At 42.0% G+C, this 20,592-nt stretch overlaps 1 protein-coding gene across 3 annotated transcripts in view; it reads right to left on the reverse strand.

Annotated features, from left to right (window-relative positions):
• tmem201 (transmembrane protein 201) overlaps window positions 1-20,592 on the reverse strand; it is a 107,867-nt gene that overhangs the window by 18,884 nt on the left and 68,391 nt on the right. For all 3 annotated transcript variants that reach the window (XM_048615272.1, XM_048615270.1, XM_048615271.1), the window contains exon 7: window positions 15,284-15,504. In XM_048615272.1, coding sequence (XP_048471229.1) covers window positions 15,284-15,504 — 221 coding nt within the window. The remainder of the gene's footprint in view (window positions 1-15,283; window positions 15,505-20,592) is intronic.

A 20,592-nucleotide genomic window follows, 5' to 3' on the forward strand; every position in this document is an offset into this window, starting at 1 on the left:
GCTCAATGCCCAAACTCAAGTACCTGCCCCAAGCAAAAACTGAAAGAGCTGCGGATGCTGCAAATGAGGAACAAAACGCTGGAAAAGCTCAGCAGGTCTGGCAGTATCTGTCAAGAAAAAAAAAATCAGAGTTAACGTTTCGGGTCGAGTTCTGAGGAAGGGTCACCGGACCCAAAATGTTAACTCTGATATTTTTCTTGACAGATGCTGCCAGACCTGCTGAGCTTTTCCAACAACTTCTGTTTTTGTACCTGTCCCAAGTGTTAGTCGATAACATCAACAGTAGGAGCAATAGATTGGCTTCCCCTCCCTGACCCAGGGGGTGTCAAAGCCTTAATACAACCATCCTTGAACAGGCATGTGGTCAAATCAAGGGTGTTCCTGGTTTGCAGAGTGCAGTTAACCATTGATTCAGCAACATGGGCCATAAGGGAGGGTTCGGTTTTGTCCAAATAAGCACTGAGCCTTTAATAAGCAAGAACACAGGTTTCATTTTGACTTGGATGGGAATGTGGATCAATGTTACAGAAGCACTGGGTTCAAAAAGAAAAATGTTTTGGTTGAATTAACTTCTGCAAAAGAGCAATGACATAATATTGTTCAGATCTGCCTGCCTGCACACTTTTATAGAGGTGAACACAAAAAGTGTTGAGTTTACATCACATTAGTCATAGTCAACGAATTGAGAGTGACTGAAAACTGACCCACATATATGTGTCTGCCTCAGCATGCACCAGTACCACCATTTATCCAACTCGATCATTTATCTGTCAGCTTGGCTTGGATCCCAGAGGGTTGAAAATTCAAAAACAAAGCAGCAAAAAAAAACCCAGAATTCAATGTGTTGAGCTAACAGAATCTGTAGTAAAGTGATGATCTTTTAGATTGTCTCAAAAAAAAACATAGCTTGCCTAAGCACATATTAGTCAGCAGCATGAGCAAAAAAGGTTTAGTTGCTGTGCAGGGACACTTTTTCACCATACCGTTACAAACCCCTACCACCCCCAAATATCTGTTTCAACTCGTCTGGGATGACGACGTGTGTCTCTCAACATGTATATACCTGACTATTAAAAAAATGTCAGGTGCAGGACACGTTAATAAACTAATGCCCACTCCCTCCTTCTCCCCTACCTCCATCACCACTCGATTCAATATCAGACACATGTCGGTTCCACGGAAAGAGGAGCCACACTTATTTATTTGTTTAACACCTTTCACAACCTGAGTCTTCCAAATCACTTGGCAGCTGAAGAAGTGCATTTAAAGGGTAGTCACTGCTGTAATACAAGAAACGTGCAGCCAACTTGCACGCAATGACACACAAGAAAGGATGCGATTATAAAATCGGACAATCCGTGTTCGGTCACAAGGACAGAAAATGCTGGAAATACTCAACAGGCCAGGCAGCATACACACAGAGAAGCAGACTATTAATGTTGCAGTTGAAATATTAACTCTGTTTCTGTCAGCAAAGATGCCCCATCATTTGTTGACCATTTCCAGTGTTTGCTGTTTGCATTTCAGATTTCCAGCATCCACAGGAACTTGCTTTTGCAGCTGCAAATATTATTTTAAGTTAGAATTCCTGAGTAAAGAGAAACTTGCATTTCTGTAACACCTTTCACAATCTCAGGACATCCCCAAACTACTTCACAGAGAAGCTCTGACTCAATCTGGCTCACATTCTAATCGTGGGAATCACAATCCAACTAGCTAATAGAAGTATTTCTTATCAATTTTTTTTTTTTTAATAGTTGGAATGGTTTTCTGGTATGATCGGAATTCACAGAAAATGACAAATTGCTCTCAATCCACTGTGTATTATTTTCTGCATTAGTCACACATCATATGCATTGTGTATGTAGTCAGTGCAAGTCAGAAAAGTTGTGAAATGTGATAAAGACAATAGCAGAAATGTAACAAAAAAAATCACAATTAGAGTTTAACAGGTATTATAACAACGCTTGCAGCAAAAGCCAAAGGCCCCTCTCATAATGCTGCCCTGACTAGATCTCAATTCTGCCTCCCAGAGGCAGCAGGCAGCAACAACAGGCAGCACACAGAAGACTGCAGCTTCAGAAATGTACAGCAACTGGTTGTAGACCAGCTCACTCTGAAATTACTGGACAAAAAAATATTGCAGAGCAGAATCTCTATCACTTTCATTTTCACCTGTGTCTCAAGAATATGATTAATTCATTAAGGATTTTCACAGCAGGTTTCCATTCAACATTCAGCAGAAATAACTCTCAGTGATTTAAAACATAGCACTGTGGATGCTGAAGATCTAAAACAAAAAGTTCTGATGAAGGATCATTGGACTCAAAACATTAACTCTTTCTCACTCCACAGCTTCTGCCATACTTGTTAAGTTTTACCATCAATTTCTGTTTTTGTAACTTTCAATGGTGGTGTTTTGTTGTGCACTTAGTTTTAATGAATTAATTCAGCCCTGAGATATATATAAATTTGTTGATGACCAAGGACTCTTCTGGCAATTTTCAATCTCATGAGGCACTGATGCTGCGTAGATTACAGCTGGTGTGTTAAGATGCTGCTACAAATCCAGTTTCTCTTTACATGTATTGCTCAAGTACCATTTTCCAGGGAGGTGAGTTATAACAGGGAAGCCCTGATGTTAGAACGTGACTGTCAAGGGCAGTTTACATGCATTCTTAATTGCATGTCGATTAGCTCCTACCCTCTAAGAAATGACAGGCGATATAGGTCAGAAAAAAAACACAAGAAATGTATTTATTTTTCATTTTAGGAAAATAACCTGGGCATTTTACCAGAGCTTTATGCATTCCAGATGCATGGTGGCTGGGGGCAGCACGGTGGCTCAGTGGTTAGCACTGCTGCCTCACAGCGCCAGGCACCTGGGTTCAATTCCACCCTCGGGCGACTGTGTGTGTGAAGTTTGCACATTCTCCCCGTGTCTGCGTGGGTTTCCTCCGGGCGCTCCAGTTTCCTCCCACAGTCCAAAGATGTGCAGGCTAGGTGGATTGGCCGTGCTAAATTGCCCGTAGCGTTCAGGGATGTGTAGATTAGGTGGGTTATAGGGGAATGGGTCTAGATGGGATGCTCTGAGGGTTGGTGAAAACCCTCAATATGTAATGGGTCCTTGATCAATTTAGGATATCTGGTTGGCACAGATGGGTTGGACTGCAGGGTTTGTTTCCATACTGTACAACTTTATGAATCTATGCTTTTGTTGTGAATATTTGGACAGGATTAAAGGCTGGTCCAAAACTAGGGGATCATTTCAGTTCTTCTAACAATGTTCCTATGTTCCTCATTCTGAACTAATAAGATGCCTGCACCACACTGAGGAGAACAGTGAGCCTGTTGCGTCAAAGAGATCAAATAAAACAATGAAATTACAGCCAGTGCCGTCTAAATTATTTAACACTTTGCAATTAGAATTAGCACCCACAATAAATTGCTGTTCATTAGGTCTTCACCATTCATCTAATAGAACACTTCAAGGTGGTCAGAATTTTATTTTTTGATTGCGTGGCCGATCAAACTGAGCCTAACTCAATCCGAACCTAACAAGTGACAAGTACAGAGATTCAGTTGGAAGAGGTTCACTTGAACAAGACTGGGATGTCTTATAAGGAAAGGCTGGATAAGCTAGGCTTGAGTTCAAAATAATAATAAGTGACTTGATTGAAATAAAAAACATCCTGAAGTAACATGACAGCGTACATGTGGAGAGAATGCTTCCTGTTGTGGGAGAATTCGGAACGAGGTCAATGTTTAAAAATCAGGGGTCACCATTTAAATTCAAGATGAGGCAGAAGTTTCTCTGAGGCTTTTGAGGTTTTGGAACTCTCTCTCTGGAAAAGGCGGTGGAAGCAGAGTCTGGGAGTATTTTCAAAGCTGAAGTAGGTAGCTTCTTGTTAAGCAAAAGTTGAAAGGTTGTCAGGATTAGGCAAGAATGTAGATGAGGTTACTATCAAATTAGGCAGGCCTTTACTGAAGGGAGGAACAAGCTTAAGGGGCTGAATGGCCTACACATGCTCCTGATTCGTAGATTTGTAAATTGTAAAAAGCACAAACTTTACAAAAGATCATCAAACAAATGACAATGCTTAAAGTAAAGTTCACCAAGCATCACTGTAACCTATTTGTAAAGAATGTAGCAGCGGGACCAATCAGAATCTGGTACGAAGACAAATTCCAAATTATTTACTGCAATTCTTGGCAAAGCTCCTGATACAATTACGAGCCTCTTGTGTGGTCAAATCATAATTTTATGTTATAAGCTGTTTCATTTTTAATTTAAATCAACAAAGTATTAAGAAATGAATCTCAACATAAAGCAACATTTCCTTCACTGAGCTTCTGCACACTCAGGGCAGGTGATTTTTGTTTCTAAAAAAAGGGAGCTAATATTACATCAAACTCATCTCATCATGCTCGCAAGGTGCTGGAGGAATAGAAGCAGGATTCTGTGGCACATTTGGCTATAAATGTGTGCAGGTTTTGAAACCTGATCTTCATATTCAAACTGGCCCTACTTTTACTGCTATAGTGTCGTGTAAAGCATTAACATATATTGACAAACGTTTTACTAATTAGAGCAAACAAGGAAGCCATTCTCTATGTCACACATACTGAAACCACCACCATCTCCCCCACCTCACCCCTCTACGGCCTGAGAAAAACTGCCAAGAATCTGAGATAAATTCAAAACTGTGAACCTCTGTTGTACACTAAGCCTCAAATCACACAGCCCTTCATAGAAAAACTACATTTTGCCTTTTAGCTGATCAGAAATCAGGACTCTTTGCTAAACATATGACTGTAAAGACTCCTTTTTTGGACTGGGACTTAAAAATGGGAAATGATACAGCTTCAAACTGAAGGAGGGCAGAAGCAGACACGGGGGGGAGAGAGAGACGGGGGGGGGGGAGAGAAGGGGGGGGGAGAGAGAGGGGGGGGGGGAGAGAGAGACGGGGGGGGAGAGAGAGAAACAGAAACAGAGACAGACAGAGAGCGAGCGAGCGCGAGAGCGTCACCGTCACCAGGACCCCTTGTGCATTTAAATATGATGTTGTCTTATTTAACAACTATGATAAACACCTCGGCTCCATGGTTGCGTGTCCAGGGATAGTTTTGCTCAGTGACAAACTTTTGATTGAATTTTCAACCAGTTGTGCATATCTGGGAGGACTCGCACAGTAACAACCTCTTGACTGATTCCTGGGCGAGTGGCTACAGTTTCGGTCATAGAGACATACAGCACGGAAACAGACCCTTCAGTCCAGCTTGTCCACGCCGACCACATATCCTAAATTAATCTAGTCCCATTTGCCAGCATTTAGCCCAGATCCCTCCAAACCCTTCCCGTTCACGTATCCATCCAGATGACTTTTAAATATTGTTATTGTGTGTTTGGACAATATGGCAGAAACATCCAGCCTGCCAAAGAGAAATCATCTCCGTCTGAGAATGAACAAGTCAAAGTAAATACTAGAGCAGCTATTTTCTGAAGAAGGGTCCTGCTCCTCTGATGCTGCCTGGCCTGCTGTGTTCCTCCAGCTCCACACTGTGTTATCACTGACTCCAGCATCAGCAGTCCTTATTATCTCTACCGGAGTAGCTAGCTATTCATTTTCTCACTTTGCAAATTCTCTTCTTGAAAGGGAAAAATCAGAGACACTGAAAGGATGGATCCTTAACTGGTGAACGTGAGTGAGAATTGGTGTTTCCACAACCTCATATCCTCAAAGAGTCAAAATGATGCGGAAGGAAAACATCACCTCCACGTGGACTGCTGCCAGAACTGTGTTTCACTAACCGTTTGCTCCTTCCCCACCCATAATACTTGTGTCTGTCTTGCCTCTTTGCAAGTTTGTTTGTATGTGTATGGGAACATCTTAAAAGGGGCAGAGATAAGTTACAGAAAATAATATGTTAGCAATTTGTGTTTCATTCCAGCAGTCAGTTAGAGACAACCAGTTTGCAACAAACAGTTGTTTGCTTGATAAGTACAGAAGCCTGGTAAGTGGTTTCTTTTAACTGGAGTGTGTCAGGCAAATTAGAGACTTTTGACAATTTGATTAATCTTTTTAACAAGACAACTTTGGGAATAGTGCGGTTCGGTTTCCAGTAAGTTACATCATTGTAAAGAGCAACTCTTTGATCATTTCTGAGGGACAATATCTCATCCTACTAGTTAAATCATAGTTATTTCTCCACACTCAAAACATTAGACAGTTGAAAGAATATATATGCTGAAGTCATTCATCTGGTTAATAGGAGAACACAGAACGGACAAAAAAACAAAATTGCCTGAATTGTCACCTGGTTACTGAGCCTGCAGCCAGTGGAAACAGTTTCTCTTCATTAAACTGATCAAAACCTTTCAATAGTTTAAATACCACTATCAAATCTCCCCTCAAACATCTCTCTTCCATGGAGACCAAGCCTCTCTTGTCTCTTAGTGGAGGCCATATCCTACCTGGCAGGATGCTTCAGTTTCTCCCAGGCAATATCCCATTGTATGATATGAGACACTTGTCCACTCCTAAAGGTCTATCTACCCTCGGGGTACACAGCTTCATCTATTGCTTTGCCTCAGAAGCAGCATCTAAAATTGAGGTGTCAGTTTCCACACGTGCATTGATGATACTCTGCTTAAAGTTTTTGAAAAGATTTGTAGCTCGGGTTGTGGATGAGTTTGTAGACTTGCTCGCCGAGCCAATGTGTTTGGTTGCAAATGTTTCGTCACCCTGCTAGGTAACATCGTCAGTGTGCCTACAGTGAAGCGTTGGTGTTCTGTTATTTACATGCCTCAGTTTGCTGGGATGGTTGGTCAACTTCCGGTTCTGTTTTTCAGTGGTTTGTATATCGGGCACAGTTCAATGCGTTTGTTGATGGAGTTCTGTTTGGACTGCCAGGCCTCCAGGAATTCCCTGGCATGTCTCTGTTTGGCTAGTGCTATTATGGATGTGTTGTCCCAGTCAAATTTGTGTCCTTCTTTGTCGGTGTGTACTGAGACCAGTGAGAATTGGTCGTGTCTCTTGGTGGCTAGTTGGTATTTGTGTATCCTTATTGTCAGTTTTCTTCCAGTTTGGCTTATGTAGTGCTTCTCACAGTCCTTGTGTGGTATTTTGTATATTATCCCAGTTTTGTTTGTGTGGAATGGGATCCTTTATGTTTGTCAGTAGCTGTCACAGGGTGGTTGGTTTGTGAGCTACCCCGATACTCAGGGGTCTGAGTAGTCTTGTGGTCATCTCTGAAATCTTTCTGATGTACGGTAGGGTGACTAGCATGTCTGGTCGTGTTGTCTTCTTGTTGTGGTCTGTCGCAGAGGTAATGGCGGATTGTGCTTTTTGGGTATCCATTCCTTTCAAAAACTCCTTAATAAGTGCTCCTCTTCTGCTTTGTGCAATTCCGGGTTGTTGCAGTGGGTTGTGGCTCATTTGGATAATGTCCTGATGCAGCTCTGCTTATGGGTGTTGGGGTGGTTGCTGGTGTAATTAAGTATCTGGCCCGTATGTGTGGTCTTTCTGTATATGCTAGTCTGGAGTTCTTACATTCTACCAGTATGTCTAAGAAGGATAGTCAGTTATTGTTCTCTTCTCTTTTTAGGAATTTTATTCCGATGACGATAACTGTTTATGTGTTGGTGAGTTTCTTCTAGTCTTGTGCGTTCAATAATCACAAAGGTGTCATCGACATAGCGGACCCAGAATTTGGGTGGTATAGTTTGGAGCATTATTCGTTCTAACCTTTCCATTACCGCTTCTACAATCAGTCCTGATATTGGGAATCTCAGTGGTGTTCTATTGATTTGTTTGAATATACGGTCGTTGAAGGTGGAGTGGGTTGTGAGGCACAGATCTAGCAGCTTCAGGGCACTGTCCTTGTTGATGATGTCAGTGTCATGGGGTGTCTGCCTTCCTGATTCGTCCAGCAGTGTGGCAATTGTCTCTTTGGCCAGTTCGATATTTATGGATGTAAATAGTGCTATTACGTCAAAGGATACCATTATCTCGTCCTCTTCTATCCTGGTGTCCTTGATATTGTTGAGGAATTCTTGGGAGGACTCAGTAGTGTTGTCAAGTAGGTATTTCAGTTACCAGTGTAGTTCTTTGGCTAGTCTATATATTGGCGTGCCTGGTAATGAGACAATGCGTCTAAAGGGGACCCCTGGCTTTTGTACCTAAGGGAGTCCATAGAAGCGGGGTGTGTTAGATCCCTCTGGCTTCATTTTTTGGTAGTCTGTTTTGCTGATATCTCCTAAATTGTGTAATTTATTCAGGATTCTTTTAATCTGGTTCTCTAACTGTGGTGTTAGGTCTATTGCCATCTGTTGGTAGGTGTCAGTATCGGTATCTGCTAGTAGTGCATTAGCTTTCTTGATGTATTGGGCAATACAGGCACCCCACGACACCAACAGCACCAACAAGGATAGCACCCTGAAACTTCTGGATCTGTGCCTCACAACCCACTTCACCTTTAAACCCACCAGCTTGCCAAGTAGGTCTACAACCTTATTATACTCTTTTTTAGTCATTCCTCTTGCAACCTTCTTTTGTGTTTAGAAACTGGTTTATTGCTTGCTTAGCCTCCAGAGCTGGAGGAGTAAAAACTGCCTCCAATTAATTTTGGGAAGAGGTCATTATTCAGTGTCCCTGTCCCAAACTGAGTCATGGACTCCACCCTTCTCTTTAGTAGCTTCCTGGCTGTAAGCCAGGCTGTTCTTAACCTGTTTGACCACAAGTTGCAATTCCTACCATCTATCCACACCAGCACTAACCTTGCTTATTTCCACCTCAATAAAATCAGCCAACAACACCCTTGCCTCTGCTTAGCTGCCACTGAAACCTCAGTCATATCACTTTGCCTCTAGTCTCGATTCTTCCAATGCGCTGTTCTCCCACATTGTGACATCCACAAATTTGAAACTCTGCTGCCCGTGTGAGAAAAGCAAAATTTTGCGGATGCTGGAAATCTGAAATAAAAACAAAGTGCTAGGTCTGTCAGCACGTGTGGAGAGAGAAACAGAATTAATATTTAGAGGAAGTCACATCAGACTCGCAACATTAGCCGTTTCTCTCTCTGCAGATACTGCCACACCTGCCAAATTTCTCCAGCAGTTGCTGCTACTCACACCGAGTCCCATTTACCTATGACCCAGCCTTGACAGCCCTCTGTGGTAAAGAATTCCACAGATTCATGATCCTCAGAAAAAAATTCCTTGTCTCTGTTTAAATGTGCGACCACCTTATTCTGAGATTATGTCTCTGAGATTACTACTCCTGGACTCTCCTACAAGGGGAGACAACCTTTCCACATCTACTCTGCCAAGTCCCCTAAGAATCTTGTATATTTCAATAATATCACCTCTCTTTCTTCTAACCTTCAATGAACACAGATCCAACCCACTACACCTCTCCTCGTAAGATAATCCCTCCACAACCAGGATCAACCTCGAGAACTTTCTCTGGGTTGTCTCCAATGCCAGTATATCTTTCGTTAACTTTAATTTATAACTTAAACTGTTCTAGCAATGGCAACCGTATAGTCAGCTGCCTCGTCCCTAAATTCTGGACACGTGTCTCTCATCGTTACTGATGATCTTTTTCTCTCCTCTCTCATAAGCCAGTCCTTAAAAGGTAGGGGTGGAGGTAAGATAGACCTTAGGTTTAGGGTAAAAGTTCAGCACAACATCGTGGGCTGAAGGGCCTGTACTGTGCTGTACAGTTCTATGTTCTATGAAAAATGCACCTTTTTGGCCAAGATTTTGATCACGTGGTCTAATAGCCCCTCACATGGCTCACTGTCCAATTTTATTCCCGACTCTCACCATGGGACATATATTAAAGGCACTACACAAACGCACCCTGACTAGCTCAGGCACAACTACAACCATTGGACAGCAACAACTTTCACTGCCATGTTCTCTGGCATTCCCTACTTCCTTAAAGCTGCAAAGAGAATTGTGAAACCATTCAGCCACCATTTATACGAATAGTTGCACATTGCTGATCTCACAAGCGAGTCGACCTCCGACCTCTAGCCAAAGTTCTTTGTGCTTTTGACCTGTTCGTCACTGACATAAAGCTCATCCTGGTCTAAACTGGCCTGACAGCATCAGAGAGTGGCACCGAACTGAAGGTGGCTGCATTCTGTTCTGGCCCCATTCTCATGGCTCTTGGGGACAGTCTGTGACCTGGGAACTCTGTGATTGTGAGGCGATGATTGAAGCTGGAATTTAGTCCCACCAAAACGTTACTAAAGTAAAAAGTTAACCTCCCCCACCCCCAACTTCCTTTGGACCAAAACTTTAGTCTGTGAAATTTGAATGTCACGTGGCCATATGTAGTACACCCTGACAATGCAGACTTAGAACACACTAAGAAAAAACATCAGAGATTAAGGTATCCAATATGTTAAAGGGAATTCTTTCAGGGCCAGACAATACTGCTTTGAATTAATCTCTTACTCAAGTGTCAACATATTTCTTAAACCTAAACTGTCATCTCAAAGTGCTTTCTTTATTTTAATATAGCTTTTATAATTGCTGTTTGTTTGGAGCAAGTTCTGAGATTTGGCATAATTACCATTTACAGTTGTTATATTTCATCTTATTTTTCCTATGTAGTATTTGCAAAGTACTAATTTTAAAAAGTATGAAACAAAAACACTGGAGGCCTGTGACCAGCGGTGTTCCACAGGCATCGGTCCTGGGTCCTCTTTTGTTTGTCATTTAAATAAATGATTTAGATGAGAATATAGAAGGCATGGTTAGAAAGTTTGCAGATGACACCAAAATTGGTGGCATTATAGGCAGTGAAGAAGGTTTTCTAAGATTACAAAGGGATCTTGATCAAATGGCTCAATGGGCTGAAAAATGGCAAATGGAGTTCAATCTGGATAAATGCGAGGTATTGCTTTTGGTACAATAACCAAGGGTAGGGCCTTAGGTAGTGTTGTAGAACAGAGGGGCCTAGGGGTGCAGGTACATAATTCTGTAAAGTTTGCTTCACGTATAGACAGGGTGGTTAAAAAGGCATTTGGCACGCTTGCCTTCATTGCTCAGTTCTTTGAGTATAGGGGTTGGGACGTAATGTTGAGGTTGTACAGGACATTGGTGAGGCCTCTTCTATAATACTGTTTTCAGTTCTGGTCGCCCTGTTATAGGAAGGATATTATTAAGCTGGAGAGGGTTCAGAAGAGATTTACCAGGATGTTGCTGGGTATGGAAGGTTTGAGTTACAAAGAAAGGCTGGATAGGCTGGGACTTTTCCCAATGGAGCATAGCAGGCTGACAGGCGACATGATAGAAGTTTATACAATAATGAGAGGTATAGATAGAGGTGATGGTAGTTGTCTTTTCCCCAAGATGGGAATTTCAAGACTAGGGGGCACATTTTTAAGACGAGAGGAGACAGATTTAAAAAAGGTGCAAGAGTCAAATTTTTTTTTTTTTTTTTAAAAAACAGAGGGTGGTTCACGTGTGGAATGAACTTCCTGAGGAAGTGGTGGATGCTGGTACAATCACAACAGTTAAAAGTCATTTGGATAGATACATGAATAGGAAAGGTTTGGAGGGCTATGGGCCAGGAGCTGGCAGGTGGGAATAGTTTAGTTTGGGATTATGTTCGGCATGGACTAGTTGGACCGAAAGGTTTCCATGCTATATGACTCTATAAGTAATAACAAACCTCAGGCAGATTGCATTACACGCAGAAACATTACATATAGAAACAAATATCAAATACATTATAAAAACATGGGTAAAAGTGAAATCCTGTTTAAAAACAAAACAATTTTAAAAAACTTCATTTGAGGGCTGGTCATGGGTTATGGCAGGGGCAGCGGGAGACAGAATGAGAGTATTTTGCAGATTAAACGAAAAATTGAAAATAGAATTCTTACAGGATGGAAAGTGGCCAACCAAGTCCACTTCAACCCTCTGTACAGTATTCCATCCAGACCCAGCCCCTCACACCCCAGCCCAGAAACCCTGCATTTCCCACAGCTGGCCCACCTCACATGCACATTCCTAGACACTATGGGCCATTTTCCATGGCCAATCCACCAAATGTACACATCTTTGTGACTGCTGATAGAAACTGGAGGACCCACAGGAAACCCACACAGACACGGGGATGGGAATAGGGATACGCTCAGGGTCAGACAGTCACACAGACTGTAACCTAAGGCTGGAATCGAACCCGGGGCCCTGGCACTACAAGGCAGCAGTGCTAACCACAAAGCCACCGTGCTGCCCTGTGATAACATGTGGAAAATTGTTATATGGTGTCTAAATCCAACAAGGTTCCTCATACGCACAAAACATAATGGAAAACAAAGGGCCTTCTACATTCTGGGAATCTGAAATTCCACTTTCTTATTAATGAAAGATGCCCTTAAATTAAAGCAAGTCTGTAGATAGAACAAGTTGAGGGTATGAGAATGCTATTGTGTAACTGAACAAGATCAAGCTGGGTAGAGATAGGAGATTGCAAAGTCTTTCATACATTGTGAACGTTTTTACTTGGCACAGCAGGACAAAGAATACAAAATAGAACAAATGTCACGTACTCCCTATTGCGGATTCCCCCACCTGGACACCAGTTGCAGTGATTTCTAAAAAAAAAGCAGCATGGCCTACAGCACAAAGACCTGGACAACAATCCAGACTTGGGTTGACAAGTGGCAAGCAGCATTTGTGTTACACATGTGCTACTGATGACCATCGTCAACAAGAGGGATTCCAACTGTCTCTCCTTGACATTCAATGGCATTACCGTTGCCAAATTGCCCACTGATTGGAAACGTAACTGGACTGACCACAAATTCTGTGGCTATAAGAGCAGGTTAAAAAGCTGGGAACTGCGCAGCAAGTGTCTCCCCAAAACCTGTGCACCATCCACAAGGCACAAGCCAGGAGTGCGATGGAATATGCCACAATTATCTGGATGAGTGCAGCTCTAACAACACTCAAGAAGTTTGACACCATCCAGGACAAAGCAACCACTTGAATGGGATTGTATTCACCTTGTTAAACATTTGTAACTGCATCAGCTAAACAATGGTGGCAGTCTGATTCATCTTAAAAAATAAATGCATCAACTCACTCAACTTCCAAACTTGCAGATATAAAACTTTCTAGGAGGAGGGCAGCAGATACATGGGAACGCCAGCACCTGCAAGTTGCTCTCCAAGCCAATCTCCATCCTGACCTGGAAGTTTATCACTGTTCCTTCACTGTCAACGGATCAAAATCCTGCAAGTCCCTCTCTAACCGCAGGGAGTGGACTGCATTAGTTCAAGATGGTGGTTCACACAATCATCTCAAGAGCAGTTAAGGATGAGCATAAAACTTTGGCGTTGCTCCCCACTGAATATAAAAGCAACAACCATACAGTACAGGAGGAGACAACTAGAGTCATTGTTTCTGGGCTGTCTGAAAGAATGAGACATCAGTGTTACCCTCTGCACTTACCCAATGTCTTGTAGCTCCCCCCATTTCAGGTTCACAGCTAAGAGAGTGCAAACATCTATTACACACCTCATCATCTACACTCTTTTTCTCCATATAACATTCAGGCACAGGATGTAGCCATCACTAACAAGATCAGTATTGACAGCCCATCCCTGATTGCCTGGGATTCAGTGAAAGTAAAAGAAAGGAAAAGTAGAAACTGCTACTGATTTCAAATCTTGCTTTACAAATCTCCAGTAATTGAAGTCTGAGGGAAATGAGATTCCACATTTATAATTGTTAATTTTCTGTGCCAAGGAGGTAGATTGGCAGTAAATAACACTCATCGCATTGTTAAAAAAGCTTGAGGAGGTGATGGCAAGCTGTCTTCTTGAATAAAATCAAAAAAGTGGGATGCTCGACCATTTCCGAGGCCAGTAAAGACCGAAGTTGTCAGCCTGGAGTCACACTTATACCAGGTGAGGTAGGGACAGCCATTTTCATTTCCCAATGGACATTAGTGAACACGTTGAGTTTTTAACAACAGTGCAGTAACTAATACAGTCACCATTACAGGAACTTGCTTTTCATTCCAGATTTTATGGACCTCAGCTGTTAGGTTCATGTGTCTCTGGACCACTAGTTCATCATTGTGAGGTCAACGGCATTTTTTTAAATAAAGAATACATTCTGAGGATCCAAGCAGTTACCAATCCCTAACTGTATTTGAGAAGGCAGCATTGTTCAGACTTCTTGAAACATGAATACTGTAAACGGAGAGCTGGTGATGGGAATAATAAAGGGATGTGATGGTGTAGTGGTGATGTCACTGAATTAGAACCCTAAGCTAATGTTCTTGGACCTGGTTCAAATCCCACCACGGGAGTTCGCTGGATTTAAATTAATTAAAAAGCAAATCAACAAATAAAGCTTTCCTAATGACGGCCATATAACCATTGTCAAACGTTGTAAAGACCTATCTGGTTCACTGATGTCCTTTAGGGAAGGAAACTGCCATCTTTACATGGTCTAACCTACATGTGACTCCAGACCCACAGCAATGTGGTTGACTCTTAACTGCCCTCTGGGCAATCAGGGATGGGCAATAAATGCTGCCTAGTGAGCAGCACATACGTCTCTTGTAGGAATATAAAGCAGTTTTATTCACAAACTGATTTGTAAAAAAAAAACACCTTAACACTTTGTGCAATGTTATCATGCAGTATTTTTAATCCAGGCACGTCAAGTTACCTCAGATTACTGATCTGCTATGTACATTTTTAAACTTTGGAAAATTTAGCAAATTACAAGTTAGTGAATTAAAATGATCATTTTGAAAGACCCACTCTTTGCTCTCTGTGTTTATATTGATATAACACAAATGAGGACATGCAAGCATGAACTGACAAAGTGGATTCAAACCTACTGTAACTCCAGGAAGGGAGAGAGGACGCGCTAGGGAGAACTGGGAGCGCGCGCGCGAGAAAGAAAAAAGAGAGCAAAAAAAAGAGAAAAAAAGAGAAAAAAAAGAGAGAAAGAAAAAAAAAGAGAGAGAGAATGACAGGAGGGAGGGTGCCAAGACAGCTACAAAATGCTCATAATCTTTGAATTGGATGATGGAAATTAATAAAGTCCAAAGGAAACACAACAGAAGGTGAAAGTGTACCAAGAGGGTGAACCCAGAGCCTGACATTTCTTTGGACTACATTGTCAGGAAAAAGGAAGCCTGAGTGTACTGCTACAACAGTGCTCAATACCAACAGCAGTGATCATGAGAAAAAATGTGCATTAAGTTCTCCCCAATACAATTTCCAAACAGTCACTAACCTGTCTTTGTCAGGGATGGGATGGTGCCCAATGACAGGGCTCGGTTTAGGCGACCAGGAAGTGAGCAGGGAGAATTACGTCTTGTTGTTCGACACAGTTGCTGTCTTGCCAGTTGAGGAATACTAGGAGGGATGGGAATGAACGAGGTGGCCAAACTTGAAATGCTGGGTGAAAGAGCACCGTCACTGCAGAAAGAGTTGATCGATTCACCCGACATATACCTGCAAAACACGAAGAAACCATTTGAAGGAAAGTTCTGGATCCCGTCTCAGCTGCTGCAATTTTAATACAATCAAAAAGTTCAATTCGTAAAGAAAAAAAGCTAGTCTCAGTAACCGTGAAACTAACAATTGTAATATAAACCCACCTGGTGTGCTAATCTGTTAGGAAACAACATCTGCTAAACTTACCTGGTCTGGTCTGTGAGAGACTCTAGATCTACAGCAACGTGGCTGCCTCCGAAGTTGCCCTCTGATGTGACCTGGCAAGTGCTCAGTTCAAAGGCAATTGCGAATGGGCATTAAATTCTGGCCTTGCCAGTGACACCCACATCCCATGAATGAGTTGAAAAGAAAATACCAACAGCCAGCAACTAATCAAGTTTTTTATTCCCCGGATAATCTTCAATCACTTAATAGAACTAAAATGAAATGGAATTTTGTAGGTCAGCGCAAACTTTATATAATCACAGACCAAGGAACACTATTTAATCACCAACAGTTCTATTTTAATGGAGGACTAGCTTAAGAAAAATGTCTAAACGTTATCTTCCCACGTAAACTGTGAGCAGAGTAGCTTTATGAGGTAGCCAACTCTCCAGATGAGCTGAACATGACAATTGCACAAGTTGGTTGCTGTATTTCCTACATTACAAGAAGTCACTTTCAAAAGCATTTAGAGGGACGTAATGCAATTTGGGATGTCTTGAGAAGGTCAAAGGCACTATATAAATACAAACTTTCCTCATCTCCTTCACAATTAATTGGAAAATAAACATGCATTTATTGCACACCTTAACTCTGAGGTACTTGATGACAAACAGAATGATTATATCAAAAGCACTTCAAAAAGTCTGTCATTAGTGGACTTGTACACAAGATCTCGTAAAGAAGAATTTTTTTGTGGTCTCATTTGAAACTAGTTTATAGTTATGGAAGTATTTGAGACAAAATCTTTTCTATAAATTTTGAATTCACTTTGAATGAGTCAGGTTTTAATGGAATTAAAATATCCAGCATGTTACAAAGGGCATTATACCTCAACCTCTTTTTTTAAAGACTGAAGCATAATGTGACGTGGATTATAAAAAGATTACAGCACTTTTCAATTTTACTTGCAGAGTCACTTGGAAGCAATTAAAAGCTGCTTAAGAGCAGCACATTTTATTGGGGAGCATGTCACAGGCAGTTATCAATGGTTCACGCAAGCCAACCTTCCATCCATTGACTCCATCTACACTTATTGCTGCTTTGCGAAGGCAGCCAACATCAAAGACCCCTCCCAACCCTGTTATAATCGCTTCTGTCAGGCAGGGGGTACAAAAATTTAAACACACGTACCAGTAGGGTCAAGAACAGATTCTTCCCTGCTGTTACTGGACTTCTAAATGGACTCCTCAAATTTCAAATCTAATATTGATCTCGCTGTTTGTGCCCCTTCTCTGCAGGCATCACATTTTATTCCTCACCCTGTCCTATTACCCTAATGCACTTTGTATGGTATGATCTGCCTTTACTACATGCAAAACAATTCATTGCACCTTGACAATAATAAATCAAATCAAAATAGTGAGAAACTCGTTATCGGGTACAGATAAATGATCACAGCAGACAGATCATGACGACAGGAAAGGTTTGGGGTAGCACACTCCATTGGGCCTCAGAACCAATTTGAATTGGGTGTAGGGTATGTCAATTGTAGACGACTGAATTCAACAACAATGTATGTCTACATAGCACCTTTAACATAGCGAAAAGGCCTAAAAGTGCTTCACAGTTCCACAACATTGCACAACAGCTGCTAATCTGCGAAGCCAAACTGTAGTTCATGTCTTGCCCCATCCCCCAACTGCCCTACACAAAACATGGTGCACCATCAGGGATCCATGTTATTGAAAATATTGCCTCCCTTCAGCACTCCAATCCACCCTCACAGCTGTCAGGTTGATTTCCAAGTGGATTCCTCAAAAATAATAACCTGTGATTGCAAAAGCTTTAAATACTTTTAAAATAATTCACGTGGCATCTATCAGTTGCTATATTTAAAGCAAAATTCCACTGGATACAGATGTTCACAAAAGGTAAAATATTGAGTTAACTTGCAAATCAGAGGTTAGAATAGAATAGGCACATATTCCTATAATCTAATAGCAGAGTTGCCTACTGAGGTCTTACAACTGACGGCTGCATTTTAGCACTCTGCTTTGACATGGATTGGTAATTGCTGGAGCACACCAATACCTCAATTAACATGTGCTTTCCCATTCATTATTGAATAAAACAGAGACATTTCCTCAATTAAAGTGTGCATTGAAATACAAATACATTTTATGTTAATCACAGCCCACATCTGGTATAATGGAACCATTTCGGAACAGTAGGTTCATATTATGTAGGCTTGCAAAACATTCCACAAAAACAGCTTTGAGAGCCCGCAGGACTGTCATCTATGGTCTGGGAACTGTAAATCAGAAGCATTTTCATTTTGTTAAGCAACAACACGAAGACACACTGCAGATTCAAAGACAAAGGCACATTCCTCAGTGGATCAGTATATGGTTTCACAAGTCAATTGTGACAAAGGCGCACACATGCAAAAATTCTTTCAGGAACCTGTTTTGCAATATCCTTTTTCCAATGAAATCACTTGAACTTGGTCCATTCCTTCTTTTAACTGTGGCCAACTAGTGAGCTATTTATTGGTTGCCCAGCTAATAAACACATACATTACTGATCGCCACCGACAGACTTACAGCATCGGAGAACAACTGGCCCTACTTGGCTGGGCAGGAATCAACAATCGATAATCTGGAGAAAGGCTCAACCTCCCCGAAAGGGCCCTCAAAACATGGACTGGTTACAGCTGAAATGAGCCCAAGAAAAGTTTTAAATACTTTTTGCAACAAACTCCATTCCACACCACTCATTAAGTGACTTGAAAAGGTCAATGTGCTCTCCTATATAACTATAATTTGGTTCATCGCTGCAGCCCCCCACTTTGGATCAAGGATTCCTATTAAAATAAAGTTGGCTGAGTTTACAACTTACCTGGTGCTTGATGTAACAATTCGTTCACCTTGTGCTTCATTCAAAGACCAACAAACTGGCATATCACTCAGGACGTGCAAGATGCTCTGGGGGCATAGGGTTGAGTAAACTGGCTTGACCCACATCTACAGGAAATCATGCACATCCGACAACAGACCATTGACCTGAAACATTCATCCAACTCCCTCTCTTCCCAAAGATGTTGCCCTGACCTGCTGAGTATTTCGAGCATTGTGTTTGCCAACATCTTTAAATGCTTTCTGTACATGTGGTTCTCAGTGCGTGTGTGCAGATGCGAGGTGGGTGGTGGGGGGAGATGCAGGAAATGGAGGCTTTCCCCTCTGTAAAATAAACTTTCATGGGATGAGGGCATCTCTGGCTAGGCCAGCATTTATTGCCCATCCCTAATTGGCCAGAGGGCAGTTCAGAGTCAACCACAGTGCTGTGGGTCTGGAGTCACATGTAGGTCAGACCAGGTAAGGATGGCAGTTTCCTTCCCTAAAGGACCAGATGGGTTTTTCCTGACAATTGATTCATGGTCATCATTTGAATCTTCATTCTATTGATTTCAAATTCCACCATCTGCCCTGACAGGATTCGAACCCTGGTCCCCAGAACACTAACTGGGTGTCTGGATTAACAATCCAGCGATAATACCACTGGGCCATTGCCTCCCAGCTATGTGCAATAACGAAAGAAAGCATTGCTAGCAGAATGGTTGGGTATAGAACAGGGTTAGGGCATGCAGTCCCTGCAGAACTATTATCATTCCAGAAACCATCTATAATGAAACAGTCAAGGATTCCATCTGTGAGAGCAATGGAAGATGGTTAATAAATTCTGTTCTTGCCAGTGAAGTCCATTTCCCACGACTAAAGGAAAGCCTCTGTTCTAGAGGTATCTTATTCACTGCTGGTAGATCAAGTGGAGAGATTTGGATTAATACTTCCCACTGTGACCTCTTTTTAAAAACTCCTTACGCCTTTACTTGCAGTGAATGTTAGACTTCCTGGCTTGGCTTCTACAAACGTGTGACCGACAAAACGTCATGGGGGAGGTGTTGTTATGGGAAGTAACTGGGAAGTTTCCAAGGAATAGACTGTAGATCCAATCTGCATGTAGTGAGACATCAGGGATGTTTGGACCCACCAGAACAGGCAGACAAGAGAGAGTGCAAGTGTCTGTTGGACAGAGGTCACACAGAAGAGACACAAACAGAAAACCGACAGCCCAGGACATTCAGCCCAGCGTCTGTGGCAGCTGAATCTAAATTTTCCAGTCCTTGGTCTGGAGCTTACTGCAATTTTGCTTGTTTACCTTGGAGCAGAGAAGACTAAAGTGACCTTCTTGAGGCGTTCAAAATGATGAACAATTTTGACAGGGTAAAGGAGGATATTTTGTTTCCACTAGTTGGACAGTAACTGGGAGGTGGGGGGTGGGGGGTCACAATTTCAAGATTATCAGCAAGAGAACTAGGAGTGGGATGAAGAGAAACTTCTTTCCCAGGCAGCCCATTCCGAATCCTAACAACTCCCTGAGTAAAGTGGAAACTGATTCCACACGAGATTTCAAAAGAGAGTTGGATATATACATACTTGAAAGTGATGAATTTAAAGGGCTACAAAGATAGGTTTGGAGAATGGGACCAGCTGGTAGTTCTTTTGGGAGCTGTTACAGACACAATGGGTTGAACAGCCTCCCCTGTCCTGTAAAATTCTGTGATTCTGAAAGGAGTTAGATTGGGACTTTGTTGGGGCAGGCGACAGAGGAATGCACAACAAAGCACAGGATACATTAGGGGCTCTGTCAGAAAGGGTATAGTCAACATTTCAAAATGCATAGAGGAATGTAACACCAACTTAGCACAAAACTTGGAGCCCATTCACTCCAGTACCAAGTAGTGCCCATCTCCATTTGTGCACCTAACCATGATTCAGCGATTGATGATCGCTGACATCTTCTACAGCGCCATTTAGCAGCAGCCAACCACTGTTTTGGTGGAAGTTCACACAAACCTGCTGTGCAAAGTCAGCTTGCTGTCAT

The sequence above is a fragment of the Rhincodon typus genome, chromosome 31 (genome assembly GCF_021869965.1).
Source record: "Rhincodon typus isolate 14 chromosome 31, sRhiTyp1.1, whole genome shotgun sequence".
NCBI lineage: Eukaryota > Metazoa > Chordata > Chondrichthyes > Orectolobiformes > Rhincodontidae > Rhincodon > Rhincodon typus.